The sequence below is a fragment of the Sturnus vulgaris genome, chromosome 24, assembly GCF_052056855.1.
Source record: "Sturnus vulgaris isolate bStuVul1 chromosome 24, bStuVul1.hap1, whole genome shotgun sequence".
Lineage (NCBI taxonomy): Eukaryota > Metazoa > Chordata > Aves > Passeriformes > Sturnidae > Sturnus > Sturnus vulgaris.
In genome coordinates this window covers 5,323,837-5,343,740 of record NC_142266.1, presented here as the reverse complement: position 1 = coordinate 5,343,740, position 19,904 = coordinate 5,323,837, and the positions used below count along the sequence as shown (strand labels likewise).

The following is a 19,904-nucleotide window of genomic DNA, read 5'->3' as shown; positions in this document are numbered from 1 at the left end:
CTCCAAGATCATCAAATCCAACCTTCCCACATCCCTCCCTCCATGGAACCCACGGACGAGGATGCTGCTGATGGGATGAGGGCTGGGAAAAACCCTTGGAATGTTGGATCCATCCCAGGTATCCCTGCAGGATAATTCCTGGCACAGCTGCCTCCTGTCTGTAAACGAAATGATATTAATTAGGCCTCTTAATGAGGGTTTGTTGTGGCATTAATTAACCCCCAGCTCTTGGCAGAGGCTGGAGGGGCTCAGCCCCAGCACGAGGAATTCCCAAAATTCCTGCTGTCATTTTTCCCTGCTTGCCCTGAAATCCTGGCAGCTGTCCCTGCTCCAAGTCACCCCTCTGGGCTGCCAAAATTTGGGATGTGAGATCCTTAAATCTCTCCCTGCTGCCAACACCATTTTGTTCCCATCTGTTTTCCAAGGGTTTTTCCAAAGGAGCTCAGCCCAGCCTGGCTTGGCAGCACCACCCTGCTCCAAAAACCTTTCCTTTGGAATGAGGGAATTCCAGAGGGGTTTGGGGTGGAAGGGATAAGGAAGGGACATTCCCCCAAAATTCCCAATGGATGCTCCAGTTCCTGCCCCTCTGCTCTCTCCCTGTTTAATTTTTTTTTCTCTCTGAAGGTTCCCAGTGGATGTTCCAGCTCTCTCTCCCAGTTTCCCTGCTCGTGTCTCCCTGTTTTTTTTTTCCCCAGAAGACTCCCAGTGGATGTTCCAGCTCCTTCCAGCTGCTCTTCCCGGTTTTATTTCCCAAAAATTCCCAATGGATGTTCCAGCTCCTGCCCCGCTGCTCTCTCCCTGTTTTATTTTTTTTTCTCTCTGAAGATTCCCAGTGGATGTTCCAGCTCTCTCTCCCGGTTTCCCTGCTGCTCTCTCCCTGATTTTTTCCCCTCAGAAGATTCCCAGGGTTGGTCTCTCCCTGATTTTTCCCCCAAAAAACTCACGGTGGAATCTCCAGCTCTCCCAGTTTCCCTGCTGGTGTCTCCTTGTTTTTTTTCCCCAAAAAGATTCCCAGTGGATGCTCCAGCTCCTTCCAGCTGCTCTTCCCGGTTTTATTCCCCAAAATTCCCAATGGATGTTCCAGCTCCTGCCCCGCTGCTCTCTCCCTGTTTTATTTTTTTTCCTCTCTGAAGATTCCCAGTGGATGTTCCAGCTCTCTCTCCCGGTTTCCCTGCTGCTCTCTCCCTGATTTTTTTCCCTCAGAAAATTCCCTGTGTTGGTCTCTCCCTGTTTTTTCCCCCCCCAAAAGATTCCCAGCTCTCTCTCCCAGTTTTCCTGCTGTTCTCTCCCTCAGTCAGCAGCCCCTGGAAGAGCCGGGGGGGATTTTAGGGATCTTTCCTTCCAGGGAACGCTGGCAGAGGGGTTGGGAGAGCTTTGGAAAAGCACAAAATCCCTGTTTGGGAATCCAGGGTGGCAAAATTGCTTGGAAAATGAGGAATTCTCTCCTCAAAAACACCCAAAAAGCTGAGCCCGGGATCAGGGATGAAATCCCAAATACAGAGGGAAACCTTGGGAATTGGGAGCAGGAAGAATCCTGGAATGGTTTGGGTTGGAAGGAACTTTTAGGATCATCCCGTTATCCCATCCCATTATCCCATTATCCCATTATCCCATCCCAGGCTCCTCCAAGCTTGGACATTTCCAGGGATGGAATTCCCAGTTTCTCTGGGAAGCTCCCAAATGTTTTGAAGCTTTTCCCTCCCTCAGGATCCAAGGGGAATCCAGCAGGATCCGTCCTGCTGCCCCCAAAATCCCCAAGAATCCTCATCCTGATGGGAATTGGTGACACCAAACATCCCAAAAAATCCTCAGCTCCCTCCCACCGCCTTTCCCTGCCCTTATTTTGGATAAATCCCAGGATAAATCCCAGGATAAATCCCAGGATAAAGGGTCTGGGAGTGGGAAAAGCCAAATAAAAAGCAACGGGACAGCATCAAATCCCCCCGGGATCAGAGACCCCACCAGGGCCTTTTCCATCCCAAATTTCCTCAATCCCAAATTAATTCCTGCCAATAAAATCTCATTAAGGCAAATTGGGGGTCCTGGAGCAGGAATGTGGGGTTCTCCTTTGCCATGGGATGTCCTTGATTAAATCCCAAAAAAGCCAAACCCACTCAATCCAGATCCATCCGATTTTTCCAGAATTTTTCCCCTTCAATAAACTGGGATGCTCTTCCCAGCAGCTGGAAAATTCGGGAATCTCCATCCCTGCACGAGCAGTGTGTGCACATCCAGAAAATCCCCGGATAAAGAAACCTTTTGGAATTTAACACACACACACAGAGACCGAAAAAAAAAAAAAAAAAAAAAAAAGAAAAAAAAGAAAAGAAAAAAAAAAGAAAAAGAAAAAGAAAAAAAAAGAAAAAAAAAGAAAAGGAGAAAAAAATAAAGGAAAAAAAAGGAGAAAAAAAAATTAAAGGAAAAAAAAAAAAAGAAAATAATAAAGGGGAAAAAAAAAAAAAGGAGAAAAGCACCAGGGGCTGTAAGAAAAAGCAATGCAAAAATCGAGATTTTTTTATTATTCGGAAATCCAAAATCGAAAATAGCTTTGAAATTCCGCAGGGAACGCCGGGAACACACGGAAAAGCCTCATATACAGAGACAGATAAATTAACTGGGAATTCTGCAGACAAGCCAGGGGCATGGAGAGATTCCATATGTACATTTTTATGGAAACCATTTATACACTTTATTACATTTACAAAAAAAAAGCGGATTTTTTTTTTTTTCTTTTCCCACTACTTTTTGTTTTTTTTTTTTTTTCCCCTACGATAATGAAAAAAAAAAATTACATTTCGGGTTTTTTTTATTTATTTTTTTTAGCTGTACAAACTTTTAATTAATAAAAATATATCTCTGTACAAAAGAGGGATTTGAGCTTTTTTTTGTGGTTTTTTTTACCATTTTTCTCATTTTTTCCCTTTTTTTTCTTCATTTTTTTCCCCTTTTTTTTCAGTTTTCCCCTTTTATTTTTTTTTTCCTTTTTTCCATAATTTATTTTTTTTTACCATATGCAAGTCCTCTGGGCACAAGGATGGAGAATGGCATGGAGCAGATCCCAGCCAGCTTGCAAAAAAAAAAAAAATGGGATTAACCCCTTTTCCCACTTCCTTGGCTCCCTGGGCAACAGCAGGAAAAGGGAATTCCTGGATCCAAAGCAGCGAATTCCATTCAAGTCGAGCTCCCCTTTCTCCTTGCCTGGATGGTTTTAAATATTTTGGATTTATTTTGCATTCCTGGATGTGAATTTCTCCCAGTTTTTCCATGGAATGAGCATTTCTCCTGGTTTTTTTTCCCCCGTTTTTATTTGGTTTTTTTTTTCCATGGAATGAGCGTTTCTCCTTTTTTTTTTTTTTTTTTAATTTTATTTTTTAATTTTTTCCATGGAATGAGCATTTCTCCTGTTTTTGTTTTCGTTTTTTTTTGGTTTTTTTTTCCATGGAATGAGCATTTCTCCTGTTTTTTTTTTTTTTTCCCGTTTTTATTTGGTTTTTTTTTTCCATGGAATGAGCATTTCTCCTGGGGTTTTTTTGGGTTTTTTTTTGTTTTTTTTTCCATGGAATGAGCAGGGAGCCAGGTGTGGGAAGCCAATGAGCATCACCTGGAGCAGTGGGGAGAGGATTCCTGGGAATTTTGGACAGGATTCCCTGGAATGTGGAAGGATCCCAGCTCTGCTTCCAAGGATTGTTGGAGTTTTGGGAGCTGGAATTGGGGTGGGGTTTGGTTTTTTTTTTTGTTTTTTTTTTTTTTTTTAGGGAGAATTGAGCTTGGAAAAGGCCAGGAGAGGGATTCCAAGGATTCCAAGGATTATCCCAGCCTTGTTCCAGCAGTGAGTGGGAGGAAAAAAGGGAAAAATTCCCTTGGAATCCTGCTGGGAAGGACAGACCCCATCCCAACCCATCCTCCCATGGAATTTCAGCCTGGAATTCTCTCCAGGTGGGAGCACACCTGACTCCAGTGTCCCCAAATCCAAATTTCCCTGATCCCTGCCCACTCTGGATCGTGGCTCCCACATCCCAGGGAGAAATCAGGGCAGCTTGGTGGCATTTTTTGGGAGCAGAAGTGACTTTTTTGGGAGCAGAAGTGACATTTTTTTGGGAGCACAGGTGGTGTTTTATGGCAGGCTGGGAATTCTGCTCCCTCTGGGAGAGCTGAAGGAGAGCCAGGAGTAACAAAAATAAAATATTGATGTATTTACACCCAGAAAATCAAGGATAAAGCAACAAAAAATTCCCGAATTATCCCATGGTTTTCAGCAGAAAGAGCTTCAGGGAGGAGAAAATCCATGCTGGAATGGGAGCATGGATGGAAACCCTCATTCCCAAAGGGTTCATCCTGATTTTCCTTGGAGCCCTGACCTGGGAATGGCACTTCTGCCTGCCCTGATCCTAAAAAAAAAAAAAAAAAATGACTCCAAGCAAACTCTGGATCACAAGGATGCAGAGGAGGGAAATGTCAGGCTGCTCCCACAAAATCCCAGGAAATCCCAGTGCCCCTGGGAAATAAAACTCCTCTTGCATTGCCCTTTGGAGGATCAGTCTGGAAAGGGCAAAGGATTTGGGAAGCTTTTGGGGGAATTAGTGTGTGTTGAGTTCTTTTCAGAGAGGATTTTTATCCCTCTGGATATTCCTGTCCCTTCTGGAATTGTCTGGCAGAGAATTCCTGATCAGGGATTTGAGCCCAGCCTGAATCAGGAGGGACATGGGGCAGGAAAATCCCAGCCAGGAATGTCCAAAGGAAAATCAAACACAGGGAAGAGGGGGAAAGCTTTGGGAAGCTTTTCCCCAAATTTTGGGAAAGTTTCCTTTTGAAAATTCTATCTGGGGTAGAAAATCAAACAAAGAAATAACCCAGAAACCCAAATGCAGGAAAATAAATCCTTGTCCTGGATCCAGAGCATTTCCATAAATCCAGCCAGGAATGCCCAAAGGAAAATGAATCACAGGGAAGAGGGGGAAAGCTTTGGGAAGCTTTTCCCCAAATTTTGGGAAGGTTCCTTTTGAAAACTCTTCCTGGGACAGAAAAACCAACAAAGAAATGACTCAGAAACCCAAATACAAAAAACCCAAATCCTCATCCTGTCCCATCCAGGTGTTCTCCATAAATCCAGCCAGGAATGCCCAAAGGAAAAACAGAACACAGGGAAGAGAGGAAAAGCTTCCCAAGGTTTGGAAACCCTTCCTCTGCTCAAGCCCTGGGGTAGAAAACAGAACCAAAAAAATAACCCAGAAACCCAAACCCAGACACACAAATCCTCATCCTGTCCCATCCAGGTGTTTTCCATGAACATGAAAGCTTCCCAAGTTTTCCTTGGGAAAGGCCCCATCTGAAAACTCTTCCTCTGCTCAAGCCCTGGGGTAAAAAAATCCAACCAAGAAATGACCCAGAAACCCAAATACAGGAAACCCAAATCCTCATCCTGTCCCATCCAGGTGTTCTCCACGAATCCAGCACCTTGTGCACAACCTCTCTGCGGCCCAAGCTCTTCCCAAAATTTGGGAAATTCCTTGCAGGAGCCCCGGGAGCAGCTCCCAGCCCCAGGCCTTGCCGAGGTGTTGGAGAGCAGCTGGAGCAGAACCTTTGGCTTGGAGATCCAGCAGGATGGAGGAGGTGGATCCAGCAGCCCCTGGGGAATTCCAGGGAGGTGGGGAGGGGATGGATGGATGGAGAGGTGGGACAATCATCCACTGGACACCGACCCCGGCAAGCTGGGGAAGCAAAGAGTTGGTTGTGGCACGTGGTGGAAATTCTGTGGCTTCCTTATCCTAAAATTGGAGTATTCCAGGTGGAAGGGCTCTGCAGGCCACAGTGAACTGACCCCATGAGAATCCTTCCAACTGCACCATCCCCTGATCCCACAAGATCCTTTCCAACTGCACCATCCCCTGATCCCACAAGATCCTTTCCAGCTCCATGTGTTCCATGATCCCACAGGAACCTTTCCAGCTCCACAACCCCATGAGAATCATTCCAACTCCACCCATTCCCAGATCCCACAGGAACCCTTCCAGCCCCACCCATTCCCCGATCCCACAACCCCCAGGTGTCCCTGTGTCCAGGGGTGTCCCCGTCACCAGGAGTGTCTCCCTGTCACCAGGGCTGTGTCCCTGTCACTGGGGGTGTCCCTGTGACCAAAGGGGTGTCCCTGTCACTGGGGGGTTGTGTCCCCATGTCCCAGGCCGTGTCCCTGTCCCCAGGGCCGTGTCCCCGTGTCCCAGGCTGTGTCCCAATCACCATAGCTGTGTCCCTGTCACCAAGGCCGTGTCCCCATGTCCCAGGCCGTGTCCCAGGCCGTGTCCCTGTCACCATGGCCGTGTCCCCATGTCCCAGGCTCTGTCCCCGTGTCCCAGGCTGTGTCCCCATGTCCCAAGCCCTGTCCCTGTCACCATGGCCGTGTCCCTGTCAGCAGGGCCATGTCCCCATGTCCCAGGCCGTGTCCCCATCACCATGGCCGTGTCCCCGTGTCCATGGCCGTGTCCACGGCTGTGTCCCTGTGTCCCAGGCCGTGTCCCCATGTCCGAAGCCCTGTCCCTGTCACCATGGCCGTGTCCCCGTGTCCCCATGTCCCAGGCTCTGTCCCCGTGTCCCAGGCCGTGTCCCCATGTCCCAGGCCGTGTCCCAGGCCGTGTCCCAGGCCGTGTCCCCATGTCCCAGGCCGTGTCCCAGGCCGTGTCCCTGTCACCATGGCCGTGTCCCAGGCTCTGTCCCCGTGTCCCAGGCCGTGTCCCCGTGTCCCAGGCCGTGTCCCCATGTCCCAGGCCGTGTCCCAGGCCGTGTCCCGGGCAGTGTCCCCGTGTCCCAGGCCGTGTCCCAGGCCGTGTCCCTGTCACCATGGCCGTGTCCCAGGCTCTGTCCCCGTGTCCCAGGCCGTGTCCCCGTGTCCCACTCACCGCGGGCTCAGCGCTATACCGCCGTGCACACCGTGCTCACGGTGAACTCGGCCTCGCCGCCCACGATGTCCGAGGGCTGCAGGTTCCTCTCGTACATGGGGTTCTCGAAGGTTCCCCTCACGTTGGTGTTCTCGTGCCCGGCGTAGCCATTGAAAGGGACTTTGGGTCTCCTCCTGTGGGGTCGGGGGACAAAACCCACCCAGGTGACAGCCCCGAGGGGGGACACTGACAGGGGGAACCCGCGGGGACGGGAAAATCCGGCTGGGATTTGCAGCATTGGCCGGGAGCAAAAATGAATTTACACCACGTTCAAAGCCAAGGGGAGGGGGAAATCTGATTTTTATCCTCCTAAATTTGATTTTTATCCTCCTAAATTTGTTTTTTATTCTCCCCAAATTTGCTTTTCGTCCTCCTAAACGTGGCCACAAATCCCATTAATGCACAGCAAAACCCTCTTTGCTCTCCTCTCCCAAACCCTCATCCCTCATGCTTTGTTTTCCCACCTCCTGAACTAAACCAGCCCTAAAGGTGGGATTTTAACCTCAACTCACTATTTCTCTCAAATTCCCAAATTTCTTCCACCTTTAGGAATTCTTCCCCCAAATCTCCCAAACCCTCTCTGTTTTTGTCCCACCTTGAGTTATATGAGCCCTAAAGGTGGGATTTTAAGCCCAGCTCACTGACACTTCTCTTAAACCTTTGAATTTTTTCCACCTTCAGGAATTCTTCCCCCAAATCTCCCAAACCTTCTGTTTTTTTCCCACCTCTTGAATTAAAACAGCCCTAAAAGTAAGATTGTAAGTCCAGCCCATTGACACTTCTCTCAAATCCCCAAATTTCTTCCACCTTTAGGAATTCTCGCCCCGAACCCACCTGTGTTTGTAGAGATAAAGCACAAACCCTGCAATAACCTCCCAAACCTTCTGGTTTTTTCCCACCTCTTGAATTAAACCAGCCCTAAAAGTGGGATTTTAAGCCCAGCTCACTGACACTTCTCTCAAATCCCTGAATTTCTTCCACCTTTAGGAATTCTTTCCCCAAATCTCCCAAACCCTCTTTGTTTTTGTCCCACCTCCTAAATTAAACCAGCCCTAAAGGTGGGATTTTAAGCCCAGCTCACTGACACTTCTCTCAAATCCCCAAATTTCTTCCACCTTTGGGAATTCTGGCCCCAAACCCACCTGTGTTTGTAGAGATAAAGCACAAACCCTGCAATAATCAGGGCGATGAAAGGCACAAGGATGGCGGCTGCCACGGAGCTGCTGTTGGATGCAAAGTGGTGGCCGATGGATTCGGGATCGTTTTCCATCATGCTGATGTCTGGAACACACCAGAGCACATTTATTTCCCACATTTCCCCACATTTTCCCACATTTTCCCACATTTTCCCACATTTTCCCACATTTTCCCACATTTCCCCACATTTCCCAGGCCCTGCTGGGGGAAAAAAGGGCTCGGCTCGAGGTGGCACCAGCAGCAAAATGAGTGAAGTGGCGCTGGAAAAGAGAATTTTAAAAATGGATGTGCAAGGATGGAGATCCAGCCTAATTTAGGCCTCGTCGTTTATCCAGACCTGCAGTTAAAGGGAGGTGTAAATTGATTTATTTCGCCAAAAAAGCTCCAACTCGGATGCATAAATTTGGGCTTTAAGGAGACTCTGAAATGCTGCAATAACGAGCATCCATAAAGGGGATGAGATTCCAGCAACCCCGAGGGATTAAAGAGCTCAAACCACGCTTTAAGAGGTATTTAGGAGCTTAAACTTTGGGTGGTTTAAGCTCCCAAGAGCCTCTGTGATTTCTGATAGAGAAATCCACCAGTTTCTGTGGTGGGAATGGGATTTGGGATTGGCAGAGATATGGGAATTTGGAAAAAAAAAAACAAAACATGTCCAGGTGTTGTTTGTGCTTCCAAACTCTCCCTGCCTTTGGACAGCAGCCTGGTTATCCCTCATTTTGTTCCAAAATTAGAAATTTTATCACGGTGCCGTTGGTTTTGTGCTGTTTTGTCTCCCACAAACCTCACACCGAGCTCAGCAGAAACTCGGAAAACACAAAAAATCCAAGACCGGGGATGGGAGAGACATTCCCTGCTTGGAAACCCCCCCCAAAAAACAGAGCTTTTGGGATGGAAAGAAAAAGCACAAATCCAGGGAATTTTACCAAGTCTCTGGAGGCCAAACTGCCCGAAGCCTTTGCCTCTCACAAAGCCCTGGTACACGAAGGTGCCGCTCGAGGACTCGGCCGAGACCTGCAGGGAGTGGAAACCAAAGGATTTATCCAACATTTCCCTGGATTTAACACCCAGCTCACCTCAGCCCCTTCCAAGTGCATCCATTTGATGCATTTCCCCAGAAAAATCCTGGCTTTTTTTCTTCTTTTCTTTTAAAGGGGTTTCGCTGCCCAACAGCTGAAAATTCTCCCGTCCCAAAGGAAGGGAAGCCAAAAAAAATCTTTTTTTTTGTGATAAACAAACATCGGAGAGGACATTGCTGATTCCAGAGGGAGAATGGCCATGGGTCAGCTGGATCCACATTTTTCCCAAGCTCCAGTGGATCCCTAAAGGGTTTGGGAAACTCCCAGACACAGGCAGGGGGTGAGGAGTTGGCTCCGTTAGGAAAAATCAGCTTTTCCAGCGAGGTGTTGAGCAGATATAAAATATCCTCATGGAATGAATCCCGTCGGTTTCTCCTCCAGCATCACCTGGGAGATGACAAATTCCAAACCCCAGGGCAATAAAACCAACCCCCAGCTGCAGGAGCAGCTGTCACCTGCTGGGTCCCCTCCCAGCTCCAGGAATTATCCCTCAGCTCCAGGGCAGGGAATTCCAGGCTGGATTTGGGGCACTCACGTGTCCATCCAGAGCCCATTTGTCGTTCCTGAACTTGTTGGCAAAGATCTCCAGTGGCCCCATGATCTGGTACACCTGGAGCAGCAGGTGCACGTCTTCCTTCTTGTAAATCCCTGGAAAAGAAGGGATTGTGCCAGCTCTGGGTCACTCTGGATTGAAATAATTGAGTGGGAGGGCAGGACACCAGCCCTGACACTGGGAAACACAGCCCAGGATATTGAAGGGATTTGTCACATGGGAAAGGACTCGATTAATATTAAAATAATTAATATTCAGGTTCTGCTGCTGGATCAGGAAGCTCCAGAAGGGCAGGGACATGGAGCACTCATGGAATCACGAGCTGGAAGGGATCCCCAAGAATCATCAAAGTCCAGCTCACATCACTGAAAGTTTTTTGCCAAAAACTCCAAGTCCTGCCTTAGGCACCTCCAGAGATGGGAACTCCAAACCCCCCCTGGGCACTTCCTGACCACCCTTTCCCTGCAGAAACTTTCCCTAAAATCCAACCTGGCACAGATTGAGGCAGTTCCCTCACTCTGGGAGCAGAACCCGACCCACCCTGGCTGCCCCCCCTGCCAGGGGAACCCCCTGAGCCTCCTTTCCTCCAGGAATTCCCCAGCTCCATTCCCTCTTCTCTGGACACACTCAATATCCTCTGGCCATGAGTGGACACAGCCCTGGAGGTGCCCAGGGGACAGTCCCTGCCCTGGCACTGCCAACCCCAATCTCACCTGGTGTCCCTCACCTGGCAGTGCCAACCCCAGCCCCACCTGGTGTCCCTCACCTGGTGGTGCCAACCCAAATCCCTCCCAAATCCCACCTGGTGTCCCTCACCTGGCAGTGCCAACCCCAATCTCACCTGGTGTCCCTCACCTGACACTGCCAACCCAAATCCCTCCCAAAGGTCATCTCGTGTCCCTCACCTGGCAGTGCCAACCCCTCCCAAATCCCACCTGGTGTCCCTCACCTGGCAGTGCCAACTCCAATCCCCCTTGGTGTCCTTCACCTCTTGGTGCCAACCCCAATCTCACCTGGTGTCTCTCACCTGGCAGAGCCAACTCCAGCCCCTCCCAAAGGTCACCTGGTGTCCCTCACCTCTTGGTGCCAACCCAGCCCCACTTGGTGTCCCTCACCTGGTGGTGCCAACCCAAATCCCTCCCAAACCCCACCTGGTCTCCCTGCCCTGGCAGTGCCAACTCCAATCCCCACCTGGTGTCCCTCACCTGGCACTGCCAACCCCAATCCCCCTGGTGCCCTCACCTGACACCTGGAGCTCCACCCCGCTGTGGTCGATCAAGGTGGCGTTGACCTTGCTGGTGCTGGGCTCGAAGCTGGTGACAGAGAGCATGGCTGGCTGCTTCCTGCCCATGTACTCGTAGGAGCCTTTCCACAGGGAATTCCTTGCAAACACATCGGCAGGCACTGGAATTACAGCAGTGGGAGATGCCAGAAAACCGGGAGAGTAAAATAAAAAAATATTTTATGTTTAAATGATTTGGAATATTGAATATTTTAAAAATATTTTATGTTTAAATGATTTGGAATATTGAATATTTTTAAAATATTTTATGTTTAAATGATTTGGAATATTGAATATTTAAAAAATATTTTATGTTTTAAATTATCTTCTGTCCCACCTGCTCTGTGCCATCGCCATGGGGGATAAAACCAAAACCAGTGACTTTAATTTGGCTGTCGTGACCAAGAATAGAAGGAAAGTTTTTAAAATGAACCAACCCCCAAAAGAATTTATTCGGAAAAATTAACTCAACATAAAAAAGGTCAAATGTACAAAATCCTGTCAGGGCTGGAATGCCCTGGGGAGGGCAGAGGGTGTCGATGTCCAGCTCCAGGGAATAGGATGGGGCACGAGGCAGCTCCCAGAGCGCCAAGGAATCCAGGAGGGTGAATGTGCTGATGTGCAGGGCTAGCAGGGATGTGTCCATGGGGATGAGCCCCCCTGAACCCTCACCTGAGCCCTTCAAACCCTCACCTGAGCCCCCCGACCCCTCACCTGAGCCCCCCGACCCCTCACCTGAGGCCTTGGCGAGTGGCTGCTCCCTGGCGGTGCCCACGGGTCTCCCGCTGGGTCTGACATCGGCTGGGACAGAGGGCAAAGCACAGCTGGTGAATACTGGGGGCTCTGGCACCGCCCATCCCAAAATCCCTGAGGCTGGAAAAGCCCTCCAAGGTCACCAGATCCAACCGTGCCCCATCCCCACCCTGTCCCCAGCCCAGGGCACTCAGGAATTCCTTGGGCACCCCCAGGGATGGGCACTCCAAACCTCCCTGGGCAGCTCCAAGTTCCTTTCCATGCAGAAATTTTCCCTAAAATCCAACCCCAATCTCCCCTGGCCCAGCCTGAGGCCGTTCCCTCTCCTGTCCCTGTTCCCAGATCCCAAATCCCCCCGGCTGTCCCCTCCTGTCAGGGAGTTGTGCAGAGCCACAAGGTCCCCCCTGATCCCCCTTTTCTCCAGGCTGAGCCCCTTCCCAGCTCCCTCAGGAATTCTCCAGCCCCTTCCCAGCTCCCTCAGGGATTCTCCAGCCCCTTCCCAGCTCCCTCAGGAATTCTCCAGCCCCTTCCCAGCTCCCTCAGGGATTCTCCAGCCCCTTCCCAGCTCCCTCAGGAATTCTCCAGCCCCTTCCCAGCTCCCTCAGGGATTCTCCATTCCCTTCCCAGCTCCCTCAGGGATTCTCCAGCCCCTTCCCAGCTCCCTCAGGAATTCTCCATTCCCTTCCCAGCTCCCTCAGGAATTCTCCATTCCCTTCCCAGCTCCCTCAGGGATTCTCCAGCCCCTTCCCAGCTTCCTCAGGAATTCTCCATTCCCTTCCCAGCTCCCTCAGGGATTCTCCATTCCCTTCCCAGCTCCCTCAGGAATTCTCCAGCCCCTTCCCCAGCTCCATTCCCTGCCCTGGACACTCTCCAGCCCCTCCATGTCCCAAATGGAGGAGCCCAGAACTGGACACAGCACTCGAGGTGTCCCTCACAGGTGCCCAGGACAGGGGACAATCCCTTCCCTGCTCCTGCTGGTCCAGCCCTCATCCCGGCCAGGTGCCACTGGCCACGTGGGCACACCTGGCTCCTGTCCCTCAGCTCCCCCAGGTCCCTCTCTGCCTTTCAGCCCCTGTCCCCAGCCTTTCCCTCTGCTCCAATCCCAGGTGTCCAGGGTGACCCCACTCCAGGAGAGCCCCAGGGCTCCATTTCAATGGATCAGAACACGTTCCTCATCCGAGACTCCGTGCCAGCCAAAATGTGGGGGGCAAAAACAATTTTTGCCCCGTGCAGGTGCTTCCAGAGCCAAAAATGTCCCCAGCAGATCCCCAGGTGACTCTTTAAGGAAAGGCTGGAGGTGGCACTTGAGTGCTGGGTCACAGGTGGGACTTGATGACCTCAAAGGCCTTTTCCAGCCTAATTCTGGGATTCTGCTGTGGACACCATCAGTGGAGACCCTCCCACCAACAGAAGATCAGGCTGGGCCATCCCACAACTTGTCAGGGAAATAAATCACGGCTGAGAACACCTCCCTCCTTCTGACCCCACAACTGAACCTTGGCTTTATCTGCAGGTTGGAAACCACCCCTGGAGGACCTCAAGGCCCGGGATCTGTACAAGCTGAGAGCCTGGGGAGGGTCTCAGAGCCCAGCTGGTGCTGCCAGCCCCTCACCCAGGCAGATGGGAGGCTTCCCTGTCCAGCTGCCGTCGGCTTTGCAGGTGCGGTGCTCGGAGCCCCCGGTGAGGTAGAAGCCGCTCTGGCACGAGTAGATCAAGGTGTAACCCAGGGAGGGCAGGTCCAGGGCACCCACGTTGGCATGGGAAGGGGTCTCGGGCTGCCTGCAGTGGTGGGCTGGAGGGGAAAGGGAAAAAACAGGTGAGAGAAACCACCCAGGTGGGCACGGGGAGGGTGAAAAGTGACACCGTGACATCAACAGGGGAACAGGAACCTCCTGGAAGAGCTTCTACAGCTCACAGGGCCAAGCCTGGGTCTTTCCCAGCTTTAGGAATTAATGAGGAGCTTCCCACGCTGGGTTTCTCTTCCTGGCTAAAGCTGAACCCGGCTCCAGCTTGATGAGCTGAAAATCAGCATCGACCACCCCCATTTTTAAGGGAAAAAGGCAAAACCAAAGGATGCTGAAGCACCTCAGAGCCCAGAACTGAGTGCCAGGGGTGGGTGCAGACTAAAACCTGCCTTTGCAATCCCCAGTTCTCCCAAAAATCCAATACATTTCCTCCAAGAATTCATTTTGCAGAGCCTGGCTGAGTGCCCCAGCTCCCTGTGGCATTCCCAGGTGTCTTAGGCTGCAATACAGCATGTGCCCAAAAGTTTGTATTTTATCCCCAGCTGTTCACCCAGCTGTGGCAGTGATCCTGATCTCTGGGGGGATCTCTGCTGTTCATGTTCCAGCTGTTCACCCAGCTGTGGCAGTGTTCTTTCTCTTGCCCACAGCCCATCCTCCCTCCAGGAGATCTCTCCTGTCCATGGCCATGCAGTCCCAGGGCAGGGCTGATCAAATTCCATCATCCCATTGGGAGATGCTCCAGCCAGGGCAGGAGCCGAGCATTTCCTACCCAGATCAAAGGGGAGATTTGGAACAGCAGAGCAGCCTTTTCCCACTGGATCCCAGAGGAAAACCAGAGCCTTGCACATCATCCCTGCAGCTTTGGAGGAAAACTGCACCTTGTGCAGGAGCCCTGCTCCAGCAGAACCACATCTGTCACTGCAGGAGGATGCAGCCACCATGGAATGGGACTGCACCAACCCTGCCTGACTGACGGGGGCACCTTGGATTCTCCCTCTGCCCCTGCTCTGGGTTTGTTCTCTGTAATTCTGTATTTCTATTCTAATTTTCTTAGTAAAGAATTGTTGTTCCTATTCCCATATCTTTGCCTGACAGCCCCCTAATTTCAAAATTATAATAATTTAAAGGAAGAGGGTTGCATTCTCCATTTTAAAAAAAGAGGCTCCTGCCTTTCTTGGCCTTCCCCTGTCCCTCAAACCAAGGCACCAGCACTCACGGACGCAGTCGGGCTGGACGCCGCTCCAGGTCAGGTTGGGCAGGCAGGTCCTGGTGGTGGAGCCCTGCAGGAGATATCCCTTCTGGCACCTGAAGAACAGGATGCTTCCCACCTGTCCCAACAGGAGACAAGCACTGAGCTTCCCAGCGATTCCCAGGCCTTCATTCCATGCCTTTTCAAAGGGGCCATTCCCTTGTCGCCACCTCACCCAAGCAGCTCCACTCCCAGGGAAGCTCCCAGCTGAGCAAAAATCTCACTTATGGTGTCTCCAAATTAATGAAATCTAAAATTAATTAATTAAACCCCAAGATTAAGGTAACTAAGTAGCAGGAAAACAGAAGGATCCACTCTGGCATCCACTATCCCAGCAGGGAATGGGTGGGAATGGAGCCCCCCAGGGAGTCACTGTGGGATTTTTGTCCCCATTCCAATGATCTCCTGCTGGAGCAGAGCTGGGATTAGCAAAAGCACCTGCAGGAGTTGGCCTGAAAATTAATAGGAATTAATGTGAATAGCAGCAACTATTAATTAGCACTGTAATTAATTTCAGATACAACACACTTCTAATTAATGCCGTGTGAACACACTCGGAGGGCAAACGGAGCATGGTGGGGTGTCCTGATCCCAGGAGGAGACAGGAATCCAGGGGAGGACACAGGAATCCAGGGGAGGACACAGGAATCCAGGGGATGAGACATTAATCCATGGGAGGACACAGGAATCCAGGGGAGGACACAGGAATCCAGGGGAGGACACAGGAATCCAGGGGAGGACACAGGAATCCAGGGGATAACACAGGAATCCATGGGATATAACACATGAATCCATAAGAGGAAACATGAATCCTTGGGATAACACACGACTCCATGGGAGGACACAGGAATCCATGGAAAAAGGACACGTGAATCCATTTCAGGACATGTGAATCCCATGGGATAACGCAATAATCCATGAAAGGAAACATGAATCCATGGGATAACACAGGGTTTCATGGGATAACACATTAACTCATGGGAGGACACAATAATTTATGGAAAGGTGCAAGAATCCATGGGATAACACGTGAATCCATGGGATAAGGTGTGAATTCATGGGAGGAGACATTAATCCATGGGAAGACACAAGAATCCATTGGAGGACACAGGAATCCATGGGATAACACAGGAATCCACGGGATAACACGTGAATCCATGGGAGGACACGTGAATCCATGGGATATAACACAGAAATCCATGGGAGGACACGTGAATCCATGGGAGGACACGTGAATCCAGGCCAGGGCCCTGACCAGGGCAGGGTTTGTGGCACACCCCTCTTCCATGGCCATACCTGGTATCCCTGGGAATTGTTCTGCATCCCAAAAAGAGGCACTCCAGGATCTGCACACGTCGTGAGGCTGGGATCTGTTAAAAACAGGGACAGGGATTCACAGGAGGGCTCAGACCCCTCCAGGCACACAGACCCTGCTGCACCTCTGGAACACAAGTGGGATTTGGCTCCGAGGGAACACACAAGGAAAAACACAAGGATCTTCCTGTTCCTTAAATCCCTGCCTGCTGCAGCACAAAGTAACCCGAGGCACTTCATCCCTCAGGAGAAAAACTGGGAATGCATGCCTTGGATCAGGGCAGCTCTTCCCCACACCCACGCTGTGCCCTCTGCTCCCAAGGGCCACCCCAAACTCCAAGGATCCCGTTCTCTTCCCTGCCCTCTGCTCCCAAGAGCCATCCCAAGCTCCAGGGGCCTTTGTGATCCTGTCCTCTGCTCCCAAGGGCCATCCCAAATTCCAAAGGATCCCATCCCCTTCCCTGCCCTGTGTTCCCAAGAGCCATCCCAAATTCCAAAGGATCCCATCCCCTTCCCTGCCCTCTGTTTCCAAGAGCCATCCCAAATTCCAAAGGATCCCATCCCCTTCCCTGCCCTGTTCCCAAGGGCCATCCCAAATTCCAAAGGATCCCTTCCCCTTCCCTGCCCTGTTCCCAAGGGCCATCCCAAATTCCAAAGGATCCCATCCCCTTCCCTGCCCTGTTCCCAAGGGCCATCCCAAATTCCAAAGGATCCCTTCCCCTTCCCTGCCCTGTTCCCAAGAGCCATCCCAAATTCCAAAGGATCCCTTCCCCTTCCCTGCCCTGTTCCCAAGGGCCATCCCAAATTCCAAAGGATCCCATCCCCTTCCCTGCCCTGTTCCCAAGGGCCATCCCAAATTCCAAAGGATCCCTTCCCCTTCTCTGCCCCGTGTTCCCAAGGGCCATCCTAAATTCCAAAGGATCCCATCCCCTTCCCTGCCCTCTGTTCCCAAGGGCCATCCTGATCTCCAAGGACCACAGGATTTGGGATTGAGAGCGAAGTGAGCCCCCAGACCCCGCGGCTGCCCCCAGGGGACGCCCCCTCACCGATGCAGCTGGGCTGGGTCCCGCTCCAGGTGCCGTCGGACTGGCAGAACCGCCGCGCCGAGCCCACGAGCACCAGCGGGGCCAGGCACGAGAAGGACACGGACGAGCGGTAGGTGAAGCCTCGGTCCTCCCTCCTGCCCTGGGCTGGGGTCCCCGGGTCCCCACAGAACACGGCTGCAACAGCAAAGCGACGAGGACGTGGCCACAGAGCCCTCTGGGGATGTCACGCCCCCGCCCAGTCTGTCACATCCCACCCCGATCCATGATGAACTCGGGAATCAGCCCTGGCCAAGGCTGCATTCCTTGTAATTCTCTCCATTTGTTAACGGCTGTTAATTAACTTCCACCTTCTCCCCCGGATTTGCCTTTTTCCCCCCCCCCCTCTTTTTTCTCCCCTAATTGCACGGTGTCACTTTGTTCCTTGGAACAAAGCCCACTAATTATCCCAGATCCAGGGAAAGGTGTGAGGAGCAGTGAGGGGTTTGTGGGATTTAATATGAAAATGGATACTGTGCAGCTGGGAAAGAACTCAGAGCTGCCTTGAGCATCAGGAGATGTTTAATTCCCTTTTTTTTTTTTTTTTTGGTATTCACTGTCATATCAAACCCACCCAGCCTTCACAAAACATTCCCAACTTCTGCTGCAACACGGTGCCCTTTGCCAAAGGGGTTTTTGGCAGTTCCAGGAGTCCTGACTGCAGAAGATTTGGTCACCGAGGGCAAACACCCAGTTTTGAGGATGTTTTGTAGGCAGGAACATGGCAAAAGGCCTGGATTTATCCCAAATGTGACCTCACCCCTTTGTCACAGGGATGGAGTGACCAACACTGGTCCCTGCAGTGACCAACACTGGTCTTTGGAGTGACCACCTGTGTCCCTGCCTCCTCCTCCCAGGTGCCAAACCAAAGTTCCCAAAAAAACCAAGGCATGTGGGAGGTGGGAGAGCAGCCAGACTTTGGCTCCAGCCTCCTAAAGCATCACCACAGCACCAAAAATTCCCACTCCAGCTGATGGAAAACTTCACTTAGGAACGGGGCAGGAAACACAGCGAGATCCCTGTGAACCTTGAGCTGCCAAAAACCAGGAAAAGAGTTGGGAAAAGCCCCCAAAAGCTGGATTTGAAGCAGATTGTTGGGAAGGATGAATTAGGGAAACGTTATAAATACAAGTGCCGTGCAAAAGACTTTGAGAATATGGAAAATAGAAGCGAAATAGAAATGGTATCAATTTTTGACTGTGGGGCTGAAAGCAACTGAATGCCTGAAGGCCCCTTGGTTTAGATAATGTTAAATACTGCCAATACCAAAAATCAAACAGACATCCTCCCTAGGCATGGCAGGAAGGGTCCCAGATAAAATTTAGAGATGAGAAAAGCACTAAAACATGGTAATATAGTGATTCCTATAGGCTGCATGCAAATGTTAAAGAATTTAGATTGGTTAGTGGAAATTAGAATATTCAACATAGAAGAAGATTTAATGTATTGTAAACGGGAAAATCTCTCTCTTATGCTCTTACTCTCTTCGTTCTTACTTTCTTAAGCTCTTTTAAGCTTTCTTCTTTTACTCTCACTCCCTCTCTCTGTCCTGCTGTGGCTGCAGTTCCCAGCAGGGCCTGATATAAACCCACACCCCACAAAATAAACTGCAAACTTGAAGACCAGAATAAAAAGAGCTCCTGGGTTTGTCCCGACCGTCCCAAAGCAGAAATTCCTACAGCAGACCCCTGGTGGAAAAGCAGGAAGCTGTGCACTCACGGAAGCACTGGGGGATGTCCCCGCTCCAGGTGCCGTTGCCCTCGCAGGTGAGCACGGCGGGCAGGGACAGCTGGTAGCCCTCGAGGCAAGCGTAGCTGACACTGGAACCCCAGCTGAAATCTGAGCCCACCACCTTCCCGTTGGGAATGGCCTGGGGAGCTCTGCAGGTGATGGCTGCAGGGAAAGGAGAAGGGAAAAGAGAGGAGGAGGAAAGGGGAAAAGGGGAGAAGGAGAAATGGAGAGGAGAGAAGGAGAAGGAGAGGAGAAATAGAGAAAAGGAGAAAGAGGAAAGGAAGAAAGGAGAGGAGGAGAAATGGAGAGAAGGAAAAAGAGAAAATCAGAAAAGGAGAAGGAGAGAAGGAGAAAAAGAGGAAAGGAGGAAAGGAGAAATGGAAAGGAGGAGAAATGGAGAGAAGGAGGAGAGGAGAGAAGGAGAAATGGAGAAAAGGAGAAATGGAGAGAAGGGGAGAAGGAGAAATGGAGAAGGAGAAATGGAGAAGGAGAAGGAGAAGGAGAAGGAGAAGGAGAAGGAGAAGGAGAAGGAGAAGGAGAAGGAGAAGGAGAAGGAGAAGGAGAAGGAGAAGGAGAAGGAGGAAAAGGAAAGGGAAAGGGAAATGAAAAGGAAAAGGAAAAGGAAAAGGAAAAGGAAAAGGAAAAGGAAAAGGAAAAGGAAAAGGAAAAGGAAAAGGAAAAGCAGGGTCAGGTCTCTCCACTTCTTAATTATTTTCCATTAACAAGCAAATTCCATGTAGGAGCAAAGTCACCTCCTGCTCTCCAAGAGCACCTCCCAGGATAGACACAAAGTGGGGTCAAACCCTTTTTAGTTTGGACTTAAATCCCAAATCAGAAAATATCCTGTGGGAAGGGATCCCTGAGGATCATCCAGTCCAACCCCCAGCTCTGCACAGACACCCCAAAATCCCACCCTGTCCAAATATTCCTCGAGATCTTGGGGCTGTGCCCAGCTCCCCACCACCCTCCGGGGGAAGAACTTTTTCCTAA

The 19,904-nt window shown here is 50.7% G+C and overlaps 1 protein-coding gene across 8 annotated transcripts in view; it reads right to left on the bottom strand.

Moving 5' to 3' along the window:
- Window positions 1-2,496: 2,496 nt before the first annotated feature.
- CSMD2 (CUB and Sushi multiple domains 2) overlaps window positions 2,497-19,904 on the bottom strand; it is a 288,669-nt gene continuing 271,261 nt past the window's right edge. For 3 of the 8 annotated variants that reach the window (XM_088178513.1, XM_088178516.1, XM_088178515.1), the window contains 12 exons: window positions 18,903-19,076; window positions 17,148-17,321; window positions 16,084-16,157; window positions 14,755-14,866; window positions 13,406-13,585; window positions 11,776-11,841; window positions 11,001-11,162; window positions 9,741-9,853; window positions 9,053-9,140; window positions 8,072-8,210; window positions 6,891-7,063; window positions 2,497-5,708 (listed from right to left, as the gene is read on the bottom strand). In XM_088178513.1, the coding sequence (XP_088034639.1) occupies window positions 6,904-7,063; window positions 8,072-8,210; window positions 9,053-9,140; window positions 9,741-9,853; window positions 11,001-11,162; window positions 11,776-11,841; window positions 13,406-13,585; window positions 14,755-14,866; window positions 16,084-16,157; window positions 17,148-17,321; window positions 18,903-19,076 (1,442 nt within the window). In that variant the 3' untranslated portion in view covers window positions 2,497-5,708; window positions 6,891-6,903. Of the gene's footprint in view, window positions 5,709-6,890; window positions 8,211-9,052; window positions 9,141-9,740; window positions 9,854-11,000; window positions 11,163-11,775; window positions 11,842-13,405; window positions 13,586-14,754; window positions 14,867-16,083; window positions 16,158-17,147; window positions 17,322-18,902; window positions 19,077-19,904 lie in introns of those variants that run through there. The other 5 variants (XR_015808351.1, XR_015808349.1, XR_015808350.1 and 2 more) reach the window with 5 other exon arrangements.